The sequence below is a fragment of the Astyanax mexicanus genome, chromosome 17, assembly GCF_023375975.1.
Source record: "Astyanax mexicanus isolate ESR-SI-001 chromosome 17, AstMex3_surface, whole genome shotgun sequence".
Taxonomy (NCBI): Eukaryota; Metazoa; Chordata; class Actinopteri; order Characiformes; family Acestrorhamphidae; genus Astyanax; species Astyanax mexicanus.
Window position 1 is genome coordinate 39376453 of NC_064424.1, and position 21833 is coordinate 39398285.

The window sequence follows — 21833 nt, forward strand, 5'->3', positions numbered from 1 at the left end:
CCCAACTTGACACTTTCAGGGCTCCGTAGTTAGTAGTGCAATCTGAGGATCACATGTCCTGGCGCATGACTGTAAATATAGCTGGTACTGTTGTTGTGTTTTGGACTGTACGATCTGTGTAATTTGGACACAGTTATTAGTTTAGTTATCGGTATTTGGTATTTAATATAGGTGAGTGTTTTACTCTCGGCTGGGTTTAATCAGAGATTCGTCTATAGTTTATTATTTTGGAGTTTTCCATGTTCGGATAGCGGGACTGCAACCACAGCTGGTTTATGGAGAGACTGCCAACTTCTTATATCAGAAACTTACTTTCAACCGCTAGAGGGAGCCTGCGAGTGAGTCCAAAATGAATAGGGGTGCATGGAGCTAAACTGTTAAAATCTCAAATTTTAAGTAGTTACTATCCACTTAGCCCGGATATTTTTTTTAATTTTGGAAAGATGGATGATGTATTTTACTAAAAAGGCTAAGAAAGCTTACATATATATTTCAATAAACGGGTTTAGGCAGTAAAGTTGCTAGCATTACTGCCACTGTGAGATACAGTCAGCTACGGGAGTTACAGGCAGAGAACTGACTGAGTTAATATCTGTAGTTTAAAGCTTTAATAATAAATCAGCATTGCTAAAATATTTTGTATTATTATTATTTTGTATGTTTTGAGAAAATTAGTATTTTAATATCAAAAATATTATTTTTTTATAAAATCAGTTTTTTTTCAGTTGCTCCAAAATAACCCATTCATTTTGAAGTGGGAATTCTCTATTATAGACTCTTTGCTGCAGCTCCCAGCAGCCCACAAGTTATTTAATAAACCCCCACTGCACAGTGTAACGGCACGCCGCTGTGTGTGTATGTGTGTATGGGTGTGTGAGTGGGCTGGGGTCTGTCAGATGGAACAGTGGGAGAAGATACAGTTTTTTTTAGGTTGATAGTTTTTAATCTGAGATTTAGGAAGAAAAACGAACACACACACCCCGCAGGAGTCTCGTGTCAGGAGGAAGCAGCGCGTGAAGTGGTTCAGGGTGAGTGTGTTTATTCCCGGTCTGGGTCAGGTATGTTTCGTGTTCTGACTACAAGTTCTGATGGGACAGTCGTACTTGGGAGAGAAGGAAACAGGAATTCCATCACAGACTGTTTTTATTTAGTTTATATTATTGGAAAAGTCTGATTTTTAGAGTTGGGGGCGTGTCTATATTTGGACGTATTTTAATGATTAGAAATAATAATTTAATAGTTACTAAGATAAATGGGACAACATAGAATGAGTTGTCCCACTTGCCATTTTATTGTCAACGTTGCATTTGGGGTGGATTTTGAACAGTGAATCAACGTTGATCTGGCAACGTTCTTTCAACGTCACGTTCAACGTATTTTTTTTTTAGTTTTAACAGGTTTTTCGTGATATTTACTAAATTCTTAAAATATACTACATGAAACAGTTTTGAGTATTGTGAACATAAAAATGTTTTTTTATTCATTAGATATAATCAAAGGATTAATAAAATTGATTGGTTATTCTTGCCCAATAATTGACTATAATTTAAGTGGTATGTGGACCAGTTCTAAATGCCAGATGTAGCCCAGGTTCGGACAATGCTAATGTTTCTTCCAGAATTGGCATAAGTGTAATAATAATTTATCTATTTTTTTTTCTATTTTTTTTCTGTTTCTGTTATTTCAATGTGAGCTATAAACCATAGCTCACTTTCAGGACACTCAAAATTGTATGGAAGAATAATAATAAAAAAAAACTATGCCATAATGACAAATTAACTATTTTATTTTAATTCTCTCTCTCTGAATAAACTGTATAACTACAAACAAAAAACTTTTATTACAATAAAAAAGCTAAATTTAGAAAATCTTATGGCTAACAGAGTGTTAACAATAAACTTACATCACTGTAGTAAAGCTGAGTGTAAAGAAAGTTACCCATCACTACCAATCTAATTCAACATCTAATCTTAAAAACACAAAAGTAAATCAAATAGAACATGATCATACAGGTATGGTAAAGAACTTGTGCCAAATTAAAAAGCAATTACTGCAAATAGATCTGAAACTACTTTTCCATCCCTCCATCCAACCATGTAAAATGCTAATTCAAAAGTCAGAAGGTTGAGCACATTTATGTTAATTCAACGTTTAAAAAATAAACTTTTGCACAACCATGTAACATTAAATGTGGTTTCAATGTTGAAACAATAACAGACATTACTTCAACCATAATTCAACATCATTTCAACACTAAAGATAGGTTGTGTGCAGTGTTGTGCCAGTTCACAGCTTTTCTGAACTAGTTCAAGTTCAGTTCATACCTTCTCAAAGTGAACAGTTCACGTTCAAAGTTCACAATTTTAATTCTGAACTAGTTCAAAGTTCAGTTCATTTTACTTTTTTTCACACTACAAGCTACAAACTACTCATTGTAGACATTTGCTCATGATACTGCAATTGTGGGTTTCATACCAGGTGATGAAACTTGCAGCAGTACAGACAAGATAGACCAGTTCTATACCTAGTACAATGAAATCTACCAGCATTTAATTAAAAAAAGAATATATAATATGAAATATGTATTTTTTTTTTTTTAAATTGCAGCGCTTTCTCTCACTCTCGTCATTGATCTGTCACTCGTTTCAAGAGTTGCGTTTCGAAAGAGAAAACAGATGTCACTCAGTTTTCAATGGAAAACAAATTCCAATGTTCATTTTCAGGGATGTCTGCGGTTCATGACACATACTGTGAACTAATTCATGTTCAAGTTCTTTATTAAAAATGTGTTTCGTTCAGTTCAACTTTCACAAAAAAATGAGCGTGTTCAATGAACGCGTTCTTTGGAACTTGTTCACACACAACATTGGTTGTGTGACAGCTGGGAGGCCTATCAGAAAGAAACTTATCATGTTGGTCAGTTTTGAGTAATAAAAATTATTAATTGATTTATTTATGATGTTTGTTGTATATTTTAGGCACAATTTAAACACGAAACATTTAGAAAACTATTCTATCTAAAATAAAAAAATATTTTATATTATCTATATTATAATATTCTGCTTTTTTGCTTCCTCTATTACCAGTTATACAGCCAGTTTCATACAATCTATTTTCACTGATGTGATGAGATAAACTTGAATCTCACTTGAAATATACCAGCAATTCTAAAAGGGGTCAAATACACACTGTTGGTTCTTCCTACTGTTTAAAAACATTACTCAAGTGATTCTAGTACTCTTAATTCTATATATACTCTGTGTGCTCTCTTTTAATTACTGATAAATAAAACTAAACCAATAAAATAATAATATTTATAATTTAATAATAAATAATTTACATAGTAATTATTTTATTAAACAGTTACATTTAATTAAACTGAGTGAATAATTTAGCAAATAAAAGGAACAAATTGGTAAAATGAGGAGATGATTTATGAAAATTGCTCACTTTTGATAAGTATACATCTTATTTAATTATCTGAACTTTTTGTTAAAATCAATCTACAATATTGCGTTTAGATGTTCCTTTAACTGTAGTCATATGGAGCATTAAACTGTAACATGATCTACACTTACCAATCAGCTTTTGTAGGCTGTACATATACACAAACACAATTTTCTGTTCAGCCAATCATGTGGCAGCAGTGCAGTGCAGTGCATACAATTATGCAGGTATAGGGCAGCAGCTTCAGGTAATGTTCACATCAACCATTAGGAACGGGAGAAATGTGAGCTCTGTGATTCTGAATATGATGTAGATGTTGGTGCCAGAAGACCGGATTTTCACCGCAACAGTATCTACAGTTTAGTTATGATTCTCTGCAGATTAGTGCAATAAAATACACAGACAGATATGCCTTGTTTATAATAGAGGTGAATGGAGAATGGCCAATGGTTAGAGCTGACAGAAAGGCTGCTGCAACACAGAACCTCTCTGTTCAGTTGTTGTGAACAGAATAGCATTATAGAATGCACAACCCGTCCACTATTTAGGTTGATGATGTGCAATCTTTAAGGCAAGAACATTGTTGAAAGCTGAGGCTGCTGTGTGTGCAGTCTCCCCAACGCTGGACAGTTGAAGGCTGAAAACATCTCATTTCTAATGAGGCACACAGATGGTAACATGCCAACATTATGAATCTAATGTTTACCAAAGGGCGGAGGACAATGGTCTTATAAAGTATAGATGTGTGTATAATATAATATAATATAATATTATATAACATTATAAATTAAAATCATTATTTGTAAGAAACATTGTATGCTTTCTGCACCAACTAATATCAGTTTCTGCATGCAGTTAAGGCAGAAAATGTAGTTAAAGTGTAGCAAAAGATGAAAATACCTTTAAAAAAGTCAATAGAAGATAAAAATGTTCTCTAAAGGCAAACAGTCACTCAGATAACCTCAGATTGCTAAATTTAATAGTCACACCTAGCTGAAGTTGAGAGGCCTGAGCTTTAGATTTTTATTATTCCAAGATGCATTCAGTCCAATCCAGTGAAGTATCTTTTCATTTTCATATTTTTCATATTTTTTTCATTAACCTAACAAGCTTCAATTCAACCAGCACTGCAACATTTCTCAACCCCCATTAATGAAACAGGAGGGCTTCTCAGATAAAGACTGAAGTTGTGTGCTGATTTGAAACACATCACTTCATATATGATCAAGATAAAATATACAGTACGATAATTCAGAATTAATGTATTCAGTTTTCTCCTGGTTTTCTCCTCCATTAGACATTTGAACTCTGCCCCGTTTTCAGGCCTTCGGGAAGTGAGCACATGCCCTTGTATTTGTTTCTTGTTATCGAACATGTAAAGAAAGTTTATCTGTTGTAACAAGGTCATGCACTGCTCACAGATTTTTCTCTCATTTCCCTCTCTACACCCCCCTCTCTCTTTCTTTCTCTCTCTGCTTTCAGATGTACTTCGAAGTGTCCAGCAGTGTTACGCTGCTCTTCAAGTTCTGGAGTGTACATGGAGCTGGAGGTACAGCAGAATCCCAGGCAGCAAAGTAGAATTATAATTATAATTATAATAGAGGTGTCAGTTGCTTAAAAATATTGCATTCATCAGAACAATATTCTGTGATTTAATTATTATTAAAAGTCAAGCATTTAGTTTAATTGCCATTTAGTTTAAGTGCTTCCCTGTAATGTTTGTAAGGGGGACAGTAATAATAGTGTGGTAATGTGATTAATTTGCTGTAAAAAAAAAAAAAAACAGGTTTTTCACATGAATTAACGCATCAACATTCATAGTAGTAGTTTAGTCGCTGAGTTGTGTTTAAATGCCGTTCACTAGAAAGCAGTGTTGTAATCTGTATTACTCATATTTACTCATAATATTTACTCAGGTATCTGTAGTTCTATGATGCCTCCTGACTGCCAGGCAGAGTGGCTTATCCTCACGCCAGGCAGGTTTCTTATGTGAGAAGGGTCTCAAGAGGATGAGTAATGTGTGCACCCTCTTTTAATAAAGGGTATGCAAAGTCTTGGTCTTTGCTGCACTCAGGGTTCTTTCCACTACCTAGCCACCCTCTGGCAGTCAGGAGGCATGAAAAAGAACTCACTGTTCTGAAATGGCATTTTCTTTTACTTAGATATAACATATATCATTCTGTTTTTTTTTTTTGTACTGTTTTTTTTTTGTCACTTAGGGCTGCGCAACATCCCATTTCAGCATCCTCGTTGCAGTGTGTGCATATGCAATAGTAACATTGCAGGGTGTGCAGAATCCTGTGCATTGTAAAATAACATCATACTACAACATTTTTGCAGCTTTTTAAATGTTTCCATGACTTACCAGAGACAGATTATATTTACTTAGTATCAGGAATGAACAATTATATTCAGCTAACAAAATGAGTGAAATTACTGAATAATTGATTACAAACAATAATATATATTTAAAAAAAAGGTAATTAAATATGTGCCATGGTAAAAATGTCACAATTAATAAAAACGTTTTGTTCAATTCATACCCAATATCATTTTCCAATCTTGCATACATGGAGTGTAGGTTTAATCTGGAATCTGGTATGAAGTCCTGTATTTTTAATATTAATATTGTCGCAAAATAATTATTGCAATGTCAGTTTTATTTTTCAGTATTGTGCAGCGTTATTAACAGTTGTCCTAAAAAACTGATTTGAAAAAAATAAATCATTTAGTTTACTGTATCATAAAATATAATTGCAATATTCTGAAACTTTAAACTGTACACCACATCAGTACACACACCTTATTACATTTCCAGCTTTTGACAGTGTTCTTTAGAGCTAAATCTAGAAGGTTTAGGAACCTTTCAAATGTTAGAGGTAGAGGAATTGAAGTCTGTGGAGTCATGCCCAAGGACCTTTATTAGTGCAGTGAAAACATTGAGAGAAAAGCTTTGAAGATCACCACAAATGGTTTCATAATCATTTACTCTTTAATTTGTCCCAGTCTTTGTCTCAGGTTAGCATTATTAGCATTGTCTCAGTTATGCACTGATAGCATTGTCCCTGGTGAGCATGGTTAGTAATACCTATGGACAACAATGCATTATATATTATTTTGCACATCCAAACATTAGAAAACATGTCCACATATAGAAGTTTGGCAGTACTGTGTGCAGGACTAACTTAATAGTGATTCTGGAACACAGAATTTCCAATTTGTCCAATTGTCCAATTTTAAATGGAACGAAGTCCATCCATCCATCCATCCTTTTTCCTCCGCTTATCCGGGGTCTGGTCACGGGGGCAGCAGCCAGCAGCAGGGAAACCCAGACTTCCCTCTCCCCAGCCACTTGGGCCAGCTCATCTGGGGGAATTCCAAGACGTTCCCAGGCCAGCCGAGAGAGACATAGTCCCTCCAGCGTGTCCTGGGTCTTCCCCTGGGCCTCCTCCCGGTGGGACAGGCCCGGAACACCTCACCAGGGAGGCGTCCAGGAGGCATCCTAATCAGATGCCCAAGCCACCTCAACTGGCTCCTCTCAATGTGTAGAAGTAGCGGCTCTACTCTAGTCCCTCCCGGATGACCGAGCTTCTCACCCTATCTCTAAGGGAGAGCCCAGACACCCTGCGGAGGAAACTCATTTCAGCCGCTTGTATCCGTGATCTCGTTCTTTCGGTCATGACCCAAAGCTCATGACCATAGATGAGGGTAGAAACGTAGTTTGACTGGTAAATCGAGAGCTTTGCTTTTTGGCTCCGCTCTCTCTTCACCACGACGGATCTGTATAGCACCCGCATCACTGCTGAGGCAGCACCGATCCGTCTATTGATCTCCCGCTCCATCTCCCCCTCATTCGTGAACAAGACCCCAAGATACTTAAACTCCTCCACTTGAGGCAGGACCTCCTCCCCAACCCGGAGAAGGGGTTCTTCTTTGGTGGTGATTTCATTATGCTGTGGGGCTGTGTGATCAGTGCAGGTACTGAGAGTCTTGTTAAAGTTAAGGGTCACATGGATTTCAGTCAATATCAGCAGATTCTAGTGAACAATGTTTAAGAATCAGTGATAGTTTGCATGTATGCCAAAATTTAGTAAGTCGCTCAAAGTTGTTGAAAGTTTTTTTCTAATACTGTATAATAATGACTTGGCTAAAACCGGTAACCTTATTAACAAAGCTTTTGTGATGTATTGCTCACCTGCTCACCTGTAATTGTTATGTGAAAAGGAACATTACACATGAGAGTGGTTTCTGAACTGGATTAAGATCTCCAATAGCTTTTCTTCTTTAAAAAAAAAAAAAAAGCCATGGAAAATGTTTGACACTGATGCTGTGGCAGACTGGTCCAACCAGTTTCTACAGCTGAATAAGTGTTAAGTTTATGTAAGCACTTAACCACAAGAGAAACCACTCCTTTATAGGCCTAAAAGTTATCAACCACACCATGTAAACCTCTGAATCCTTAACTGTGCTCTATTATTCTAATTATAGATGGTAGTTCATTCGTTTCATTATTATCCTCTTTTCACTGTGTTCTTCAATGCTCAGAGCAGCTATTACCATTTGGGTGGTGAGTCATTATTCTCAGCAGTGCAGTGACTCTGATCAGCATGGTGGTGCTGTATGAGGTGTTAGTGTGTGTTGTGCTGGTTTGAGTGGATCAGATACAGCAGTGCTGCTGTAGTTTTTAAACACTGTCAGTCACAGTCGGTTCACGATAATTGGTAACTATCGCATTAGTTAGTTGTTACTACTTAAGGTACAACATGTGTATTTGTTGTGCAGCCAGATTCAGTAACAGGATAGTTTGAAAGTAACTGGTGTAACTAAGAACTTAAAGGACTAAGGACTAGGGATGTTAAATTGGTGCACACCAGCCCTGGGGAGGTGTATGTCAGCCTATGGCACCGGCTGTGGTGTAAGGCAGGGGTCATCAAGCTTTTTTCCCCAGTGACCCACATTTTTGTCTATCATCTTTATCATGGCCCAGGCAAAACGGTGCATCTGAACATTTACAAAAAAACACAAGACAAAACTGATTTTACTTTAATGAGACATTTTCAATTGTTGGTAGAGCCATAGACTTAGTATGTTTTTTTTTTATTAAAATTAGCCTTTTATTGCTGCTTGTTTTTGACCTATTTCATGAAAGTAGGAACAGTAAAAAAAATAAGGTTTATCAGATGCAGCATTGTAATGAAATGCGTTTTTCTACTGTTTATATGCCAGTTAAAATTTGTTCATTAGGGCTCTGAGTGGTCCAACAGGCTAAGCGCTGCCAGTATGATCAGGAGATTGACAGTTTGGATTGGTTTTTGTTTGGATCACCAATTTCATTTAATATATCATATAGCTGACAATCAGTGATATTTGAGAAGTGAAATTAATTTTATAGGATTTACAGAAAGTGTGCAATAATTCTTTAAACAACAGGTGCATTAATTTGGGCACCCTTGTCATTTTATTGATTTGTATTATTTTAGCCAAAAATATTGGAACGCACAATTAGTTTAGTAAGCTCATTGACTCTTGACCTACATGCACAGGTGAATCCAATTATGAGAAAATATTTAGGAGCCAATTGCATGTTTTTTTCCTCTTTGCATCTTCTCTGAAGAGTGGCAACATGGGAGCGTCAAAACACACAACTCTCAAATGACCTGAAAACAAAGATTGTTCTACATCATGGTTTAGGGGAAAGATACAAAAATCTCAAATTTCAGCTGTCAGTTTCCACTGTGAGGAACAGAGTGAGGAAATGAAAGACAACAAGCTCAGTTCTAGTTAGTAATGTGGCAGACAAAGAAAAATCTTGCTGCAGATGGCGTCACTGTGCATCGTTCAGCTATTCAGCTCACTTTACACAAGGAGAGTCTATATGGGAGAGTAATGCAGAATAAGCCTTTTCTGTGCACACACCACAAACAGAGTCGCTTGAGATATGCTAAAGCTAAAGCACATTTGAACAAGCCAGCTTCATTTTGTAATAAGGTGCTATGAACTGATAAAATTAAAATTGAGTTATTTGGAGGGTGGTGTGCATGGCGGAAAAGAACAAAGCATTTCAAGACAAACACTTTACTGCTCCCCACAGTAAAAATTGGCAGTGGTTCCATCATGCTCTGGGGCTGTGTGATCAGTGCAGGTACTGGAAATCTGGTTAAAGTTGAGGGACGCATGGATTGAAGTTGAGCCTGGGCTGGACACTTTAACAAGACAATGACCCTAAAAACTAAACACTGCTCAAAATCTACTAAAGCATTTATACAGAGGAACAAGTACAACATTCTGGAATGATCATCTCAGTCACCAGACCTGAATATTATTAAAATCTGTGGTGTGATTTAAAGCGGCTGTTCGTGATCAGAAACCATCAAATCTGACTAAACTGGGGATGTTTCGTAAAGAAGAGACTGCAAAAGGAGGATCTACTAAATATTGATGTAATTTTTTTCTGTTTGGGTGCACACATTTATGCACATGCCTAATTTTGTTTAAAGAATTATTTCACATTTTCTGTAAATCCTATCACTGTGTTCATCTGCTAAATGATATAATTCACTGAAATTGCTGATCTGAACAACCAATGATTTATAAAGGAAAATCTTGAAAATTATCAGCGGTGCCCAAACCTTTTCATACCACTGTATGTTACAATTTTGTGTGCTAGTTTATGTTCACCACAGAATCACACTTGCTTCTACCTACAGGGATGGTTCTGTCCGTTTTCGTGGTTCTGCTGCTCACAGTAATCTATGAGCTCCTGAAGGTGTGGAAGACCACTCTGGACAAGCAGGTGGAAAATCATTCAGCCCCCGCCATCCCTGCTGCCTTCTCGCCGACTCCCCACTGTTTATCTCCAGAGCTGACACATCCAGACAGCACAGCCTCACTAAACAACAGCCCCTCAGAGATCTCTCTGGCTCCTACTGAGAATACAAGCACCACAGCTGCCAACACCTCCACTGTAAACAGGTGTGTAAATCTACCTGCATTCTACCTGTTAATTTTTTGTCAGAGTATTGACCTTTTAAATGAGTCATATGAGTTCTGAGTAGATCAAAATTTATATCACAATACATTTTTAATTTTACTAAAATACAATATAATTCCTATATTGATTTACAGTATAACGGTATACAGTTACAGTATAAAATCCACACAATGGTGTACCTTATTACGCACTGACAGAGCTAGGCAATATGTTTAAAATATTATATCACGATATTTAAAGACATTTTCACGGTACACAATGCAGTATTCATTGCAGTGTTTTGACATGTAGACAGAATGCACCAGCAGTGGCATATTCTTAAGAACTACTATTCAAATACTTTTTATGCAGAGTACAATGATTTTAAATTAGTTTTTGCAGCACATCATGTAATTTAATATGTTTGTTTTTATTTTTACCCTGTTTGTAATGAAATGTACAGTTGGGTCAGTGTTCTTTAAGGACTGGTAATATTTTTGATATGCATAATAAAGTATACTGTCTACAATATGAAAATGTTTCACAACACAGTGAGGAAAATAAGTATTTAAACATCCTGCGACTTTGCAAGTTTTCCCACTTGGAGAAGTCTGAACTTTTCCTCTTAGGTGCATGTCCACTGTTACCTCTTTTCTACCAACAAAAAGTGCTGTAGCCGGAGCCGGTTCCTGCGAACCTTTTAAGAACCGGCCTGTGTTTGCACTGCTTCAAGGAGTCACTCACTACATATGTGAATGTAGGCGTAAACAGAAGTCGGAGGACGTTTTGAAAACAATATGGCGGAAACAGAGCTCCTTTTAAAACTTGTGCTGCTGATCCTTGGTGGACCAATGTTGATTCATTTTAATTCATTTAGCTGCTTCTGCTGTGAATGGATGTGAGGTTTGTGAACAACTTTGCCCCGGTAATGCTACAGCGCCCCGCCTTTTCTCTGGTCGCGTCACAGGTTCGCTGGTTCCAGACCAGCAAGATTGTGATGCCAGAACAGAACCGGCTTTTCTGGCCCAGAACCTGTGATTTTGCGGTGGAAACAAAAAGAACCATTCGGGAACCTGGCACCAGCACCGGCACCATGCCGGTGGAAAAGCGCCTTGTGAGAGACATAATCTAAGAATAATCCAGAAATCACATTGTATGATTTTTTAAATTATTTATTTATGTGTTACTGCTGCAAATAAGTATTTGATCACCTGACAATCAGCAAAAATTCTAAAAAAGACCCTCAAAGACCTGTTAGTCCGCCTCTAAAAAGTTCAACTTCACACTTATTATTCGAAATTAGAAGCACCTGTTTGAGGTCGTTAGTTGCATAAAGACACCTGTCCACCCCACACAATCAGTAAGACTCCAACTACAAACATGGCTAAGACCAAAGAGCTGTCCAAATACACCAGAGACAAAATTGTAGACCTCCACAAGGCTGGAAAGGGCTACGGGGCAGTTGCCAAACAGCTTGGTGAAAAAAAGATCAACAGCAATTATTAGAAAATGGAAGAAGCTAAATATGACTGTCAATTTCCCTCAGCTGGAGCTCCATGCAAGAGCTCACTTTGTGGCGTTTCAATGTTCCTAAGAAAGGTGAGGAACCCGGCTTAAGTTTGCTGATTAAGTTTGGGAGAAAGTCATGGGAGAAAGTTCTGTCAGATGAGACCAAAATAGAACTTTTTGGTCTTAATTCATTCCCCTCGCCGTGTTTGGAGGACGAAGAATGATGAGTACCTTCCCAAAAACACCATCCCTACTGTGAAGCATGGGGGTGGAAGCATCATGCTTTGGGGATGTTTTTCTGCAAATGGGACAGAACAACTGCACTGTATTAAGGAGAGGATGACCGGGGCCATGTATTGGGAGATTTTGGGGAACAACCTCCTTCCCTCAGTCAGAGCATTGAAGATGGCTTGTGGCTAGGTCTCCCAACATGAGAATGACCCAAAGCACACAACCAGGAGAACCGAGGAGTGGCTCCATAAGAAGCATATCAAGGTTCTGGAGTAGCCTAGCCAGTCTCCAGACATAAACCCTTTAGAAAATCTTTCGAGGGAGCTCAAACTCCCTGTTTCTCAGCGACAGTCCAGAAACCTGGCTGATCTGGGGAAGATCTGTGTGGAGGAATGGGCCAAAATCCCTGATGCAGTGTGTGCAAACCTGGTGAAAAACTACAGGAAACATGACCTCTGTCATTGCAAACAAAGACTACTGTACCAAATATTGGCATTGATTTTCACAGGTGTTCAAATACTCATTTGCAGCAGTAACACACAAATAAATGTGATTTTCAGATTTTTTTTAGATTCCACTCTCTTTCACAGTGGACATGAACCTACGATGAAAATTTCATACCCCTCCATGATTTCTAAGTGGGAGAACTTTGCAGGGTGTTTAAATACTTATTTTCCTCACTGTATAATATCATTATATTAACAACGTATTAACTCTAGATTTGAGTTTTTGTTTTGTGACACTGTGGATAAAGATATGCTAAATACATGCACCTAAATCTTCAGAAATGGAACGTCCCATCCATGTGTTCCCACTATCAGACCTCACATTTTACATTTAGCTACAGTTTTACTGCCACTATTTTTTACACTGTTCAATCTGTTGATACACATACATGTTATGTCTGTTCCAATGCCAGATAAACTGCTTTTGTTTTCCTGTGTAAATACTGTTTAAGTCCTTCACATGTGCGATGTTGGGCAGCACATGCCAGTTGATAATATGTGGTGAGTCTGTCAGGTCTTTACATTATCTGACTCAAACTCAAACAGAGCTTTAGAGGACTTATCACCCCATCCTGATCCACACTGAGAAACAGCCCTATCCTGATTCACACCAGCACACAGCTCTATATAGTAAAAATGATCTGATCTGATAAATTATTTTTTACATCAGATAATTAAAAGTAACCATGTAACTTTTACTCTTAAACTTTAAATTGAGTACTTTTTTACTTTTACTTTTAAATGGGTACTTTTACTTTTACGCAAGTAGAATTTTAGCAATCCAGTTTACTCTCTCAACATTAATTACCATTATATTAGTGGCCAAAAATTATTTTAATAAAAAATAAATAAATGTATTGCAATAAATCCTTTAACAATGTATCTTCCACTATAAAGAATAATGGTGACAGGTGTACACGTGTGGGTGCACACTGGCCAATGTTCACCCTCACGCACACAAAAAAGCTCACAGCTTATACAGGCCTGCGTGTTCTCAAGCCATCCCTCTGAGGGCATTTCAGTGTCCCCAGAACCTTACATTACCCTGAATTATTGTATTACTGCTATTATTGTATAGCCTATAAATAATACGTTAATTCTGTTTTTTTTTTATTCTCCAGCTGGCTTCTTCACAGCCTTCAGACCGTCCTGCATGTTGTGCAGGTGGTCCTGGGATACATGCTGATGCTGTGCGTCATGTCCTACAACGTCTGGATCTTCTTGGGGGTCATTATGGGATCTCTCCTGGGCTATTTCCTGGCTTTTCCTCTTCTTGGTCATATTAAATTTGTTCTTGGGAGTCGAGAAAGCAAGGCATGAGCTGATAGAGTCTTTAGGATATATTTTATTGGTTTTATTTTATATTGGTGTAACACACTGCACTGAGAGATGCAGTCTGATATAGTGTGGGTCTGCAGCCTCACTGCCTGAGTACAGCAGGTACCGTTTTTACTGTTTTGCCTCTGCACGTACAGTATAGGCTGTTTTGAATAGTGTATGGGGTGTGTCCATAGAGGTATGAGTCCTATTGTGTTTTAAGTGGAAAATTTACTGAATGTGAAATATAAGACTGCTGGTAGTTTGAGAACAGTGGCAGCTTGAACAGGACCTGTGTGGGAACCTTTCTGTCAACTCATCAAATCAAATCAAATGTATTTGTATAGCGCTTTTTACAACTGGTGTTGGCACAAAGCAGCTTTTCAGAAACATGATTACAGGACAAAGAATCAGGCAAAACATTAAACATAGAATATACATAATACAGAACCCCCAGTGAGCGCGGAGGCAAGGAAAAACTCCCTCAGAGCTGCAGGAGGAGGAAGAAACCTTGGGAGGACCAAGACTCACATTAAAGGGGGGACCATCCTACCACTACCTAACTCATGTCCTGCAGTGTTTAGAATAATGTTTTCTCTCTTTAATCTCCATCAAAGCAGGTTGTTTGTAGACACACCACTATTTTGTGTCATGTTAGATGAACTGTGTAATTAGTGGTTACCCTGAGTACATGGTGTCAGTCCTGAGACACCTGATTCACTGTCCAAACAGTCTACACCTTTACGGTTCAGCCCTGCTAATATGTGTTTTTACTCACAGACTGGAACACTTAATCTGTCTCTCAGCAAAACAACAAATGTCCTGCTAGGGATGAGTTAACTTCTCTATCAAATGGTTTTGGTCAGACAGGGAGATTTTGTGGTTACAGCAGTTTCTAGCTCGTGACGTACATCATGGCCCTTTATGAGTAACATTTTCTCTACCGGAAATAGGAGTGAGTGGGATTGTTGTTGGATGTTATAAAAAAAAAATCATGTGGCCTTAGCTAATGTTCACCAGCAATAATTGTATTGTGTGTGTGTGAGAGAGAGAAAGAAGGAGAGAGCATGCTTTTAAAAAAAAGGAAAAAGAAAGCTGGAAAAAATGTAAGAATTTTTTACTACTGATCACTCACTACTGTTTTCTAGCTTCATTTTTATTAAAATGGGTTGACAACTATTTTGTATGTTCTGTTATTTTTTAATATTGTCGTTTAATGTGTTTGTTTTTATATATTGTATAGAATAAAACATTTTTCCAAAATTCCAAATTAAAAAAAAAAATTCATTAAAGCAAGATGAAATCAAGTTACCTATAAAAAGAATGGCAAGTGGAGTTATGTATAATAACTTCTCTATAATAAGTTTTGGGAGTTGATCCACGTCCTCACTCCTCCCACTTCCTTCCCTATTTAAACCGTCACTTCCTCTCTACCTGCTCATTGAACAAACCTCGCACCCACCTCCTCCCCATCTTCCTCCTTCTTTAATTTTATTCTCTTCTCATGTTTCTCTTTGTGAGGGGGGACTTCAGCTTCACGCTTTACAGTGAAGCTGCCCCGAACTCCATCCCAAATACTCTTGAGTTCACTCCGCCTTTTTTTTTCTTCTCTGCCCAGTCAAGGGCGTGGGTCAATACTAGCAAAATGGCAGCTGGGGTGAAGTGCATGCAAAGAACAGTTGGAAACAGGTTCCTATAGGCAGGGTTCAAGTCATGAAAAGCTAGAAAAAGCCTGTCATAAATAAGAAGTAAGGAAGAGCCAGGCTGAAGTTTGCAAAACTTTGACCATAGAGGACTGGAGTAAAATCCTCTTCTCTGATGAGTCCAATTTTTAGCTTTGCCCAATACCTGGTTGTCTAACGGTTAAACGAAGACCTGGGTGGGTGTCTCGTGCCCACTGTGAAATATGGTGGCAGATTAGTGATTAAGTAGGGATGCTTTAGCAAGGCTGGAATCAAGCAAATTTGTCTTTGCAAAAGATACATAAATCAAACCACATACAGGGTTGTTTGCCTGGCACTGTCCCAAAAGAAAGCCTCTTCTGAAGCTAAGGCACAATAAAGCCTGCAAACAATTTGCTAAAACAGTCCAGAAGCATAAATTACTGGAACCATGTTGTGTGGTCTGATAAGATCAAGATAATCTTGTTTGGCTCAAATGGTGTCCAGCACACTGTTGAGAAGTTTCATGGGAACTGTATCTTGTGTACATTTAAACATGGTGGTGGTAGCATCATGGTCTGGGGCAACTTGAGTGCTGCCAGCACTGTAAAGCTAACATGTACTGTGACATAATATAGCAGAGCATGATTCCCTCCCTTCAGGAACTGTGCTGCCTGACAGTTTTCCAACATGATAATGAGCCCAAACACACCTGCAAGATGAAACTGCTTTGCTGAGGAAGATGAAGATACAGGTAATAGACTGGCCAATCATGTCTCTAGACCTAAAACCTATTGAGCACCTTTGAGGCATCCTCAAATGTAAGGTGGAGGAGTGCAAAGTCTCTAACATCCACCAGCTCTGTGATGTCACCGTAGAGGAGTGCAAGTGGATTCCAGTGGCAACCCATGAGCTCTAGTGAACTCCATACCCAAGAGATAATGCAGTGCTGGTGGCCACACAAAATAATGACATTGTGGGTGCAATCTGACCATTTCACTTACGGGTGTACTCATTTGTGTTGGGTTTTTTTGAGGGAACAGCAAATTTACTCTGTTTTACAAGCTGTGCACCGACTACACTGTATCAAAGAGTCATATGTTCAGTGTTGTCCCATTAAAATATATAACCTATTTACAAAAATGTGAGCGGTGTACTCACTTTCGTGAGATATTGCAGATACCTGGAATAAATAACTGATGGAAAAGAATTCACTCCAATTTGGAACTGTTCAGGTCTGTTTGTTGACTTGCTACAAAATGCAACATTGAGCAGGAAAGGTTAGGTTGCTTGTGTTATATAAAGTAGTATGACAAAGTTTGTGCATCCCTGATCATTTTCATGATTTTTCTTTATAAATCATTGGTTGTTCAGATCAGCAATTTCAGTTAAATATATCATATTTAGAGTAGTGAAATGAAGTTTATAGGATTTACAGAAAGTGTGCAATAAGTGATTTGAATACCTTTAGCTCTAATTATTGGAACAAAATTAGTTTGGACAACAAGCCTAAACACTAAACACTGCTCTAAATCTACTAAAGCACAAAAGCATTCATGCAGAGGAACAAGTACAACGTTCTGGAATGATCATCTCCGATCATCTCAGTCCCCAGACCTGAATATTATTAAAATCTGTGGTGTAATTTAAAGCAGGGTGTTGATGCTCAGAAACCATTAAACCTGACTGAATCCTAAATACTTCCTACCAGAAGCCAAACTCTCATTGGACGCTGTAGGAAGAGTATAGAGGTTATTTCTGCAAAAGGAGGATCTACTTAATTTTGATGTAATGTTTTGTTGGGGTGCCCAAATTTATGCACCTGCCTAATTTAGTTTAAATAATTTTTGCACACTTTCTGTAAATCCTATAAACTTAATTTTACTCCTCAAATATCACTGTGCCCATCTGATATATTATATATTTAACTGAAATCTAAACAACCAATGATTTATTAAGGAAAATCATAAAAAAAAGATCAGGGTTGCCAAAACCTTTGCACTTTGCATACTACTGTACCTCCTGTCACTGGGTATCACTGTAAGCAGCAGATATTCATTGAAGGTATTAAAATGTTAAAAACTTTCAACATCTGAACTGGACAAACCACTGGACATATAGTTAAACAGCAGATCCAGCAGAGGGAACCAAACAAGAGAAGTATGCTGAGTAGTTTTTTTTTTTTTTTTATCGGCAGTTTAGTTATGTTTAACCATGTTGTTAAAATGATAAATCAGCAGGTTTGAGTTGTGTGTCACGCAAGTCTAAACACTCTATCAGATAACAGCTTTTAACGTGCTGAACGGAGGTCAAACATGACAGCATTCTGCTGCATGAGCTGAACTTAATCATAATACTGATAAAAATAATAAATGATCCATTTCAAGGCCAGAAACATTTCCACTAAAATATTCTTATAGCAACCACTGTATAAACATAGCCATATTCTGTTGTCAAACTAAAGCAAAATTGGATTAAATCAGTATAACATGTACAGCCAAAAAATAGCATATTAAACATATTAAACTCAACATCAGTATGAAAAATGCACAGAACACAGTGTTTCTTATATTGAAATTATCACTTTATTTAAGCATTTATTTGGAGACAGTATGAACTCAATATATTTAATATTTTATCTGATTAACTTAATTTCATTTTCTCTCTCTCTATATATATATATATACCTGCATTTCAGGTTTGCTAGACATTCCAACAAAGGTTGGGGCAGGGGCAGTTTAGGATGTGTAGTTAGGTCAAAAAAAAACAAAAGCTAACAGGTGCTGTTAACAGGTGATTGTAATCATGTATCTATAAAGCTGATGTTTTCGAGGAGTATGAATGGAAAGAGGATCTCCAAACAATGTCCCTCAAAGAAAGATTGAAAGGGATTTGCACATACATGTTTCCTAATACAGTCCATAATCTCATTAAACAATTCAAGCAATCAAGATAAATGTCTGTGTGTAAAGGGTAAGAGCACAAGCCTGAGATTAATATGCATTAATATAACACTTTAATATCTTTATTAATATTAATAACTTTAATATTACACTTTATTTAGCAAACTGTATTCATATATTCAGTTATTTTCTAGGACAGTGATTCTGAAACGTTTTAGACCATTTACCACCAATGACCAAACTAAAACTTCTAGGTACCACCTACAAGCCGTTTCATAGGAACACATGTACCACCCACATGCTTATGTACAATAAGTTAAATGTGTAATCCACACATATATGTTGTATCTTTCACTGGTGTTCTGCACCTGTTGTGTGGAGCTTGCCTGGTTTTGCAGTCTGTAAGTTAGATTGGTAAACTTTTTGAATATTGTTTCTGGTTACTGAGACATCTCAGAGGGATGCAGACAATGGAAAACTACAAGAGTGCCAAGCAGTGGACTGAAGTGTTTAATGTTAGGAAAATTGCATGTGGAAACCTATTTTTTTACTTATATTTTAAAGCAAGGTCATCAAGTTCACCAGAGTTTGGTACATTTTCACAGTCTGAGAACCACTGATATAGGATATTTTTTTAATTATAAACAGACAATATAGAACATAATAGACAGTAAATTAACTGGATTATCACTGTACATGCTATATAACCATTTATGATGTCGTAGCAGTAAGGATATTTTGACAACATATAGAGAATATCTAAAATTTGTATGTATGGATGAATGCATACATGGAAAGATATTTTACTTTATTTTACTGCAAACCAGGTCTCTTAAAGTTTCCTTGTTGGTCTGCCAAAATGTCAAGATTTGTTAGAAGATCAGGAAAGTACTTTTTTAGTTTAATAATCTGATCATTACCTGAAAAAGCATACTCCATAAATTCAGTGGGTGTAACATTTAGCTTACTCTCCAAATCACACGTTACATCACAACAGTCATTTTTCAGACAACATACAGCCACATACTCAAAATATAGACCCACAAAAGAAGACTTGGGCAGTTCATCTACCCTGTATGTTTTGTATTTGTCTAGGAGAGCATTAAGGTCACTGTGGTAAATGTTTATGGCAATGCGTGAAGCTGTCTTGGCTTTTTCAAACTCCTCAGTACCCCCTGTTTTTTTCTTCAGGCGTGCAAGATGGATGAGCATCTGTGCATGGAAGGCCGCTCCGTTGGTCCAGCGCTTTAAAGCAGGATCATTCATTTGTCCTTCGGTGTGCAGTGTGCCTTTTAGTCGTGTGAGCTGGTGGCTCAGCTGGCTTTCCAGGCGGTTGGTTTCCTCTATCAGAGCACGATCATTGATGAGGTGCATACTGTAGCGTTTCATGTACTCTTCCATCAGAACACGCACCTCTGTGGACTTCTCCTCAGCAAAAACGTTCCTCAGCAGATCACCAGTGTCAGGGGCTTTGGAATCTTTAGTGGCTGAAATACAGATTTGTAGAATCATGGCAATGCAGAATGCACCGAAGCCCACCGCATTGGGAACAGAACTGGCACCTGCCATAACAGAACCAACTTTCTCCACAAAGGCTGGGAGCTTGTTGCCCACCTCAGTCATTACCTGAGATGAGTAGTGACTCAATGCAACATTGGAGTTAGTTCCAGAATAGCTCAGCAGGTAAGGATCAATCCCCACATCTATGTTCATGTCTGGATATTTACTTGGTGGCAATTTACGACTAAAAAAAGATGCCGGCACGCATCCAGAGATCTCTTCAAGCTTCTCTTTTAAGTCTTTTTCGTAGGCTGATTCTGAACTCCCCATATTCTCTATTGCAAATCAGCGCTGTAAGAAGAAGCTCTTCACTGTGGAATGGTGGAAACAGCTCGGTCTAGTCTGTGTTTTTATGGCTCTATCCAAAAAAACGCCCCACTTTCTAATTGGTGGGTTTGCTTTTGCTTGTTTGCTTTTGCTGTTTTTGCAGACTTTGTTAATTGTTTGCATTAATAATCAATAGTCAGATTAAGTCTCCAGTCACTGTCAGGCAAATCTTTTTTGACAGACTATGCACACAGCTGTAACACTTTTATTACAAGAGGACTATTTCTACAGAACATTTTAATGAAAGAATAAGAAACATTAATGAACATTCCAACACAGTAAATCATTATGGAAACCAGGATTACTCTGGGATGTGCACATTGATACAGTTGCAGAAAAAGTATCTGAACCCTTTGTGATTACTTGGATTTCTGCATAAATAAGTAACACAATAGACAAACACAGTCTGCTTAAACTTATACTTATACTTAGACTCAAAAAATAATATGTTTTCATGGTTTTATTGAACACAACATGTTAACAGTCACAATGAGGGGGGGAATGTATGTGAACCCCTAGGCTAATAACGTTTCTAAGAGCTAATTGGAGGCAGGATGTGATGAGATGTGATTGGATGTGTTGGTTAAAGCTGCCCTGCCCTAAAAATACACACACCAGTTTTGAGTTTGCTGTTCTTAAGAAGCAAGGCTTGATGTGAATCATGCCTCAAACAAAAGATCAAGCTCTCAGAAGACCTACGTTCAAGAATTGCTGACTTGCATGAAGCTGGAAATAAAAAGTATCTCTTATAAAAGTATCTCTAAAAGCCTATATCATGTGTCCACGGTAAGACAGACGCTCTACAAATGGAGAAAGTTCAGCACTGTTGCTGCTCTCCCTAGGCATGGTAAAGTCCTGTAAAGATGACTGCAAGAGCACAGCGCAGAATGATCTCAGAAAAGCTTTTGATACTGTTGATCATGTTTTACCACTAGGTTCTTTACATAAGATTTGTTTTAGCAATAATGCAACCCTGTGGGCCCAGGATTTCCTTTCTTGCAGGAAGCAATGTACGTCTCTTGGTAACCATAAATCAGTCCTACAGCCCATACCAAAAGGAGTCCCACAGGGCTCAGTCCTGGGTTCAGTTTTATTTACTATTTTTATCAATGATCTTGCCACCTCTACCTTAGACTGCAAATTACAACTTTATGCAGATGATTCAATCTTCTACTGCTCAGCAGATTTGGCACACGCTGCACTTAAATGCTAATAAAACCACATTCATGCTGTTTTCCAGATTTACAAATAGTTTTAAATTCCATGATAATTACTACCCTGACAGGATCCAGCATCAAGCAAGTCAGTGAGTATAAATACCTCGGCATCTGGCTGAATTAAAAACTTTCTTTTAACTCCCATATTTACAAACTCACCGTTAAGTGCAGACAAAAGCTCGGAT

General features: G+C 37.7%; 1 protein-coding gene across 2 annotated transcripts in view; it reads left to right on the top strand.

Moving 5' to 3' along the window:
* slc31a2 (solute carrier family 31 member 2) overlaps window positions 1–15159 on the top strand; it is an 18843-nt gene extending 3684 nt beyond the window's left edge. Inside the window, exons 1-4 of one of the 2 annotated variants that reach the window (XM_049466031.1) lie at window positions 30–1028; window positions 4930–4996; window positions 10155–10419; window positions 13785–15159. In XM_049466031.1, coding sequence (XP_049321988.1) covers window positions 4930–4996; window positions 10155–10419; window positions 13785–13983 — 531 coding nt within the window. In that variant the 5' untranslated portion in view covers window positions 30–1028 and the 3' untranslated portion in view covers window positions 13984–15159. Of the gene's footprint in view, window positions 1–29; window positions 1029–4929; window positions 4997–10154; window positions 10420–13784 lie in introns of those variants that run through there. The other variant, XM_049466032.1, reaches the window with a different exon arrangement.
* The last annotated feature ends 6674 nt before the right edge of the window (window positions 15160–21833 follow it).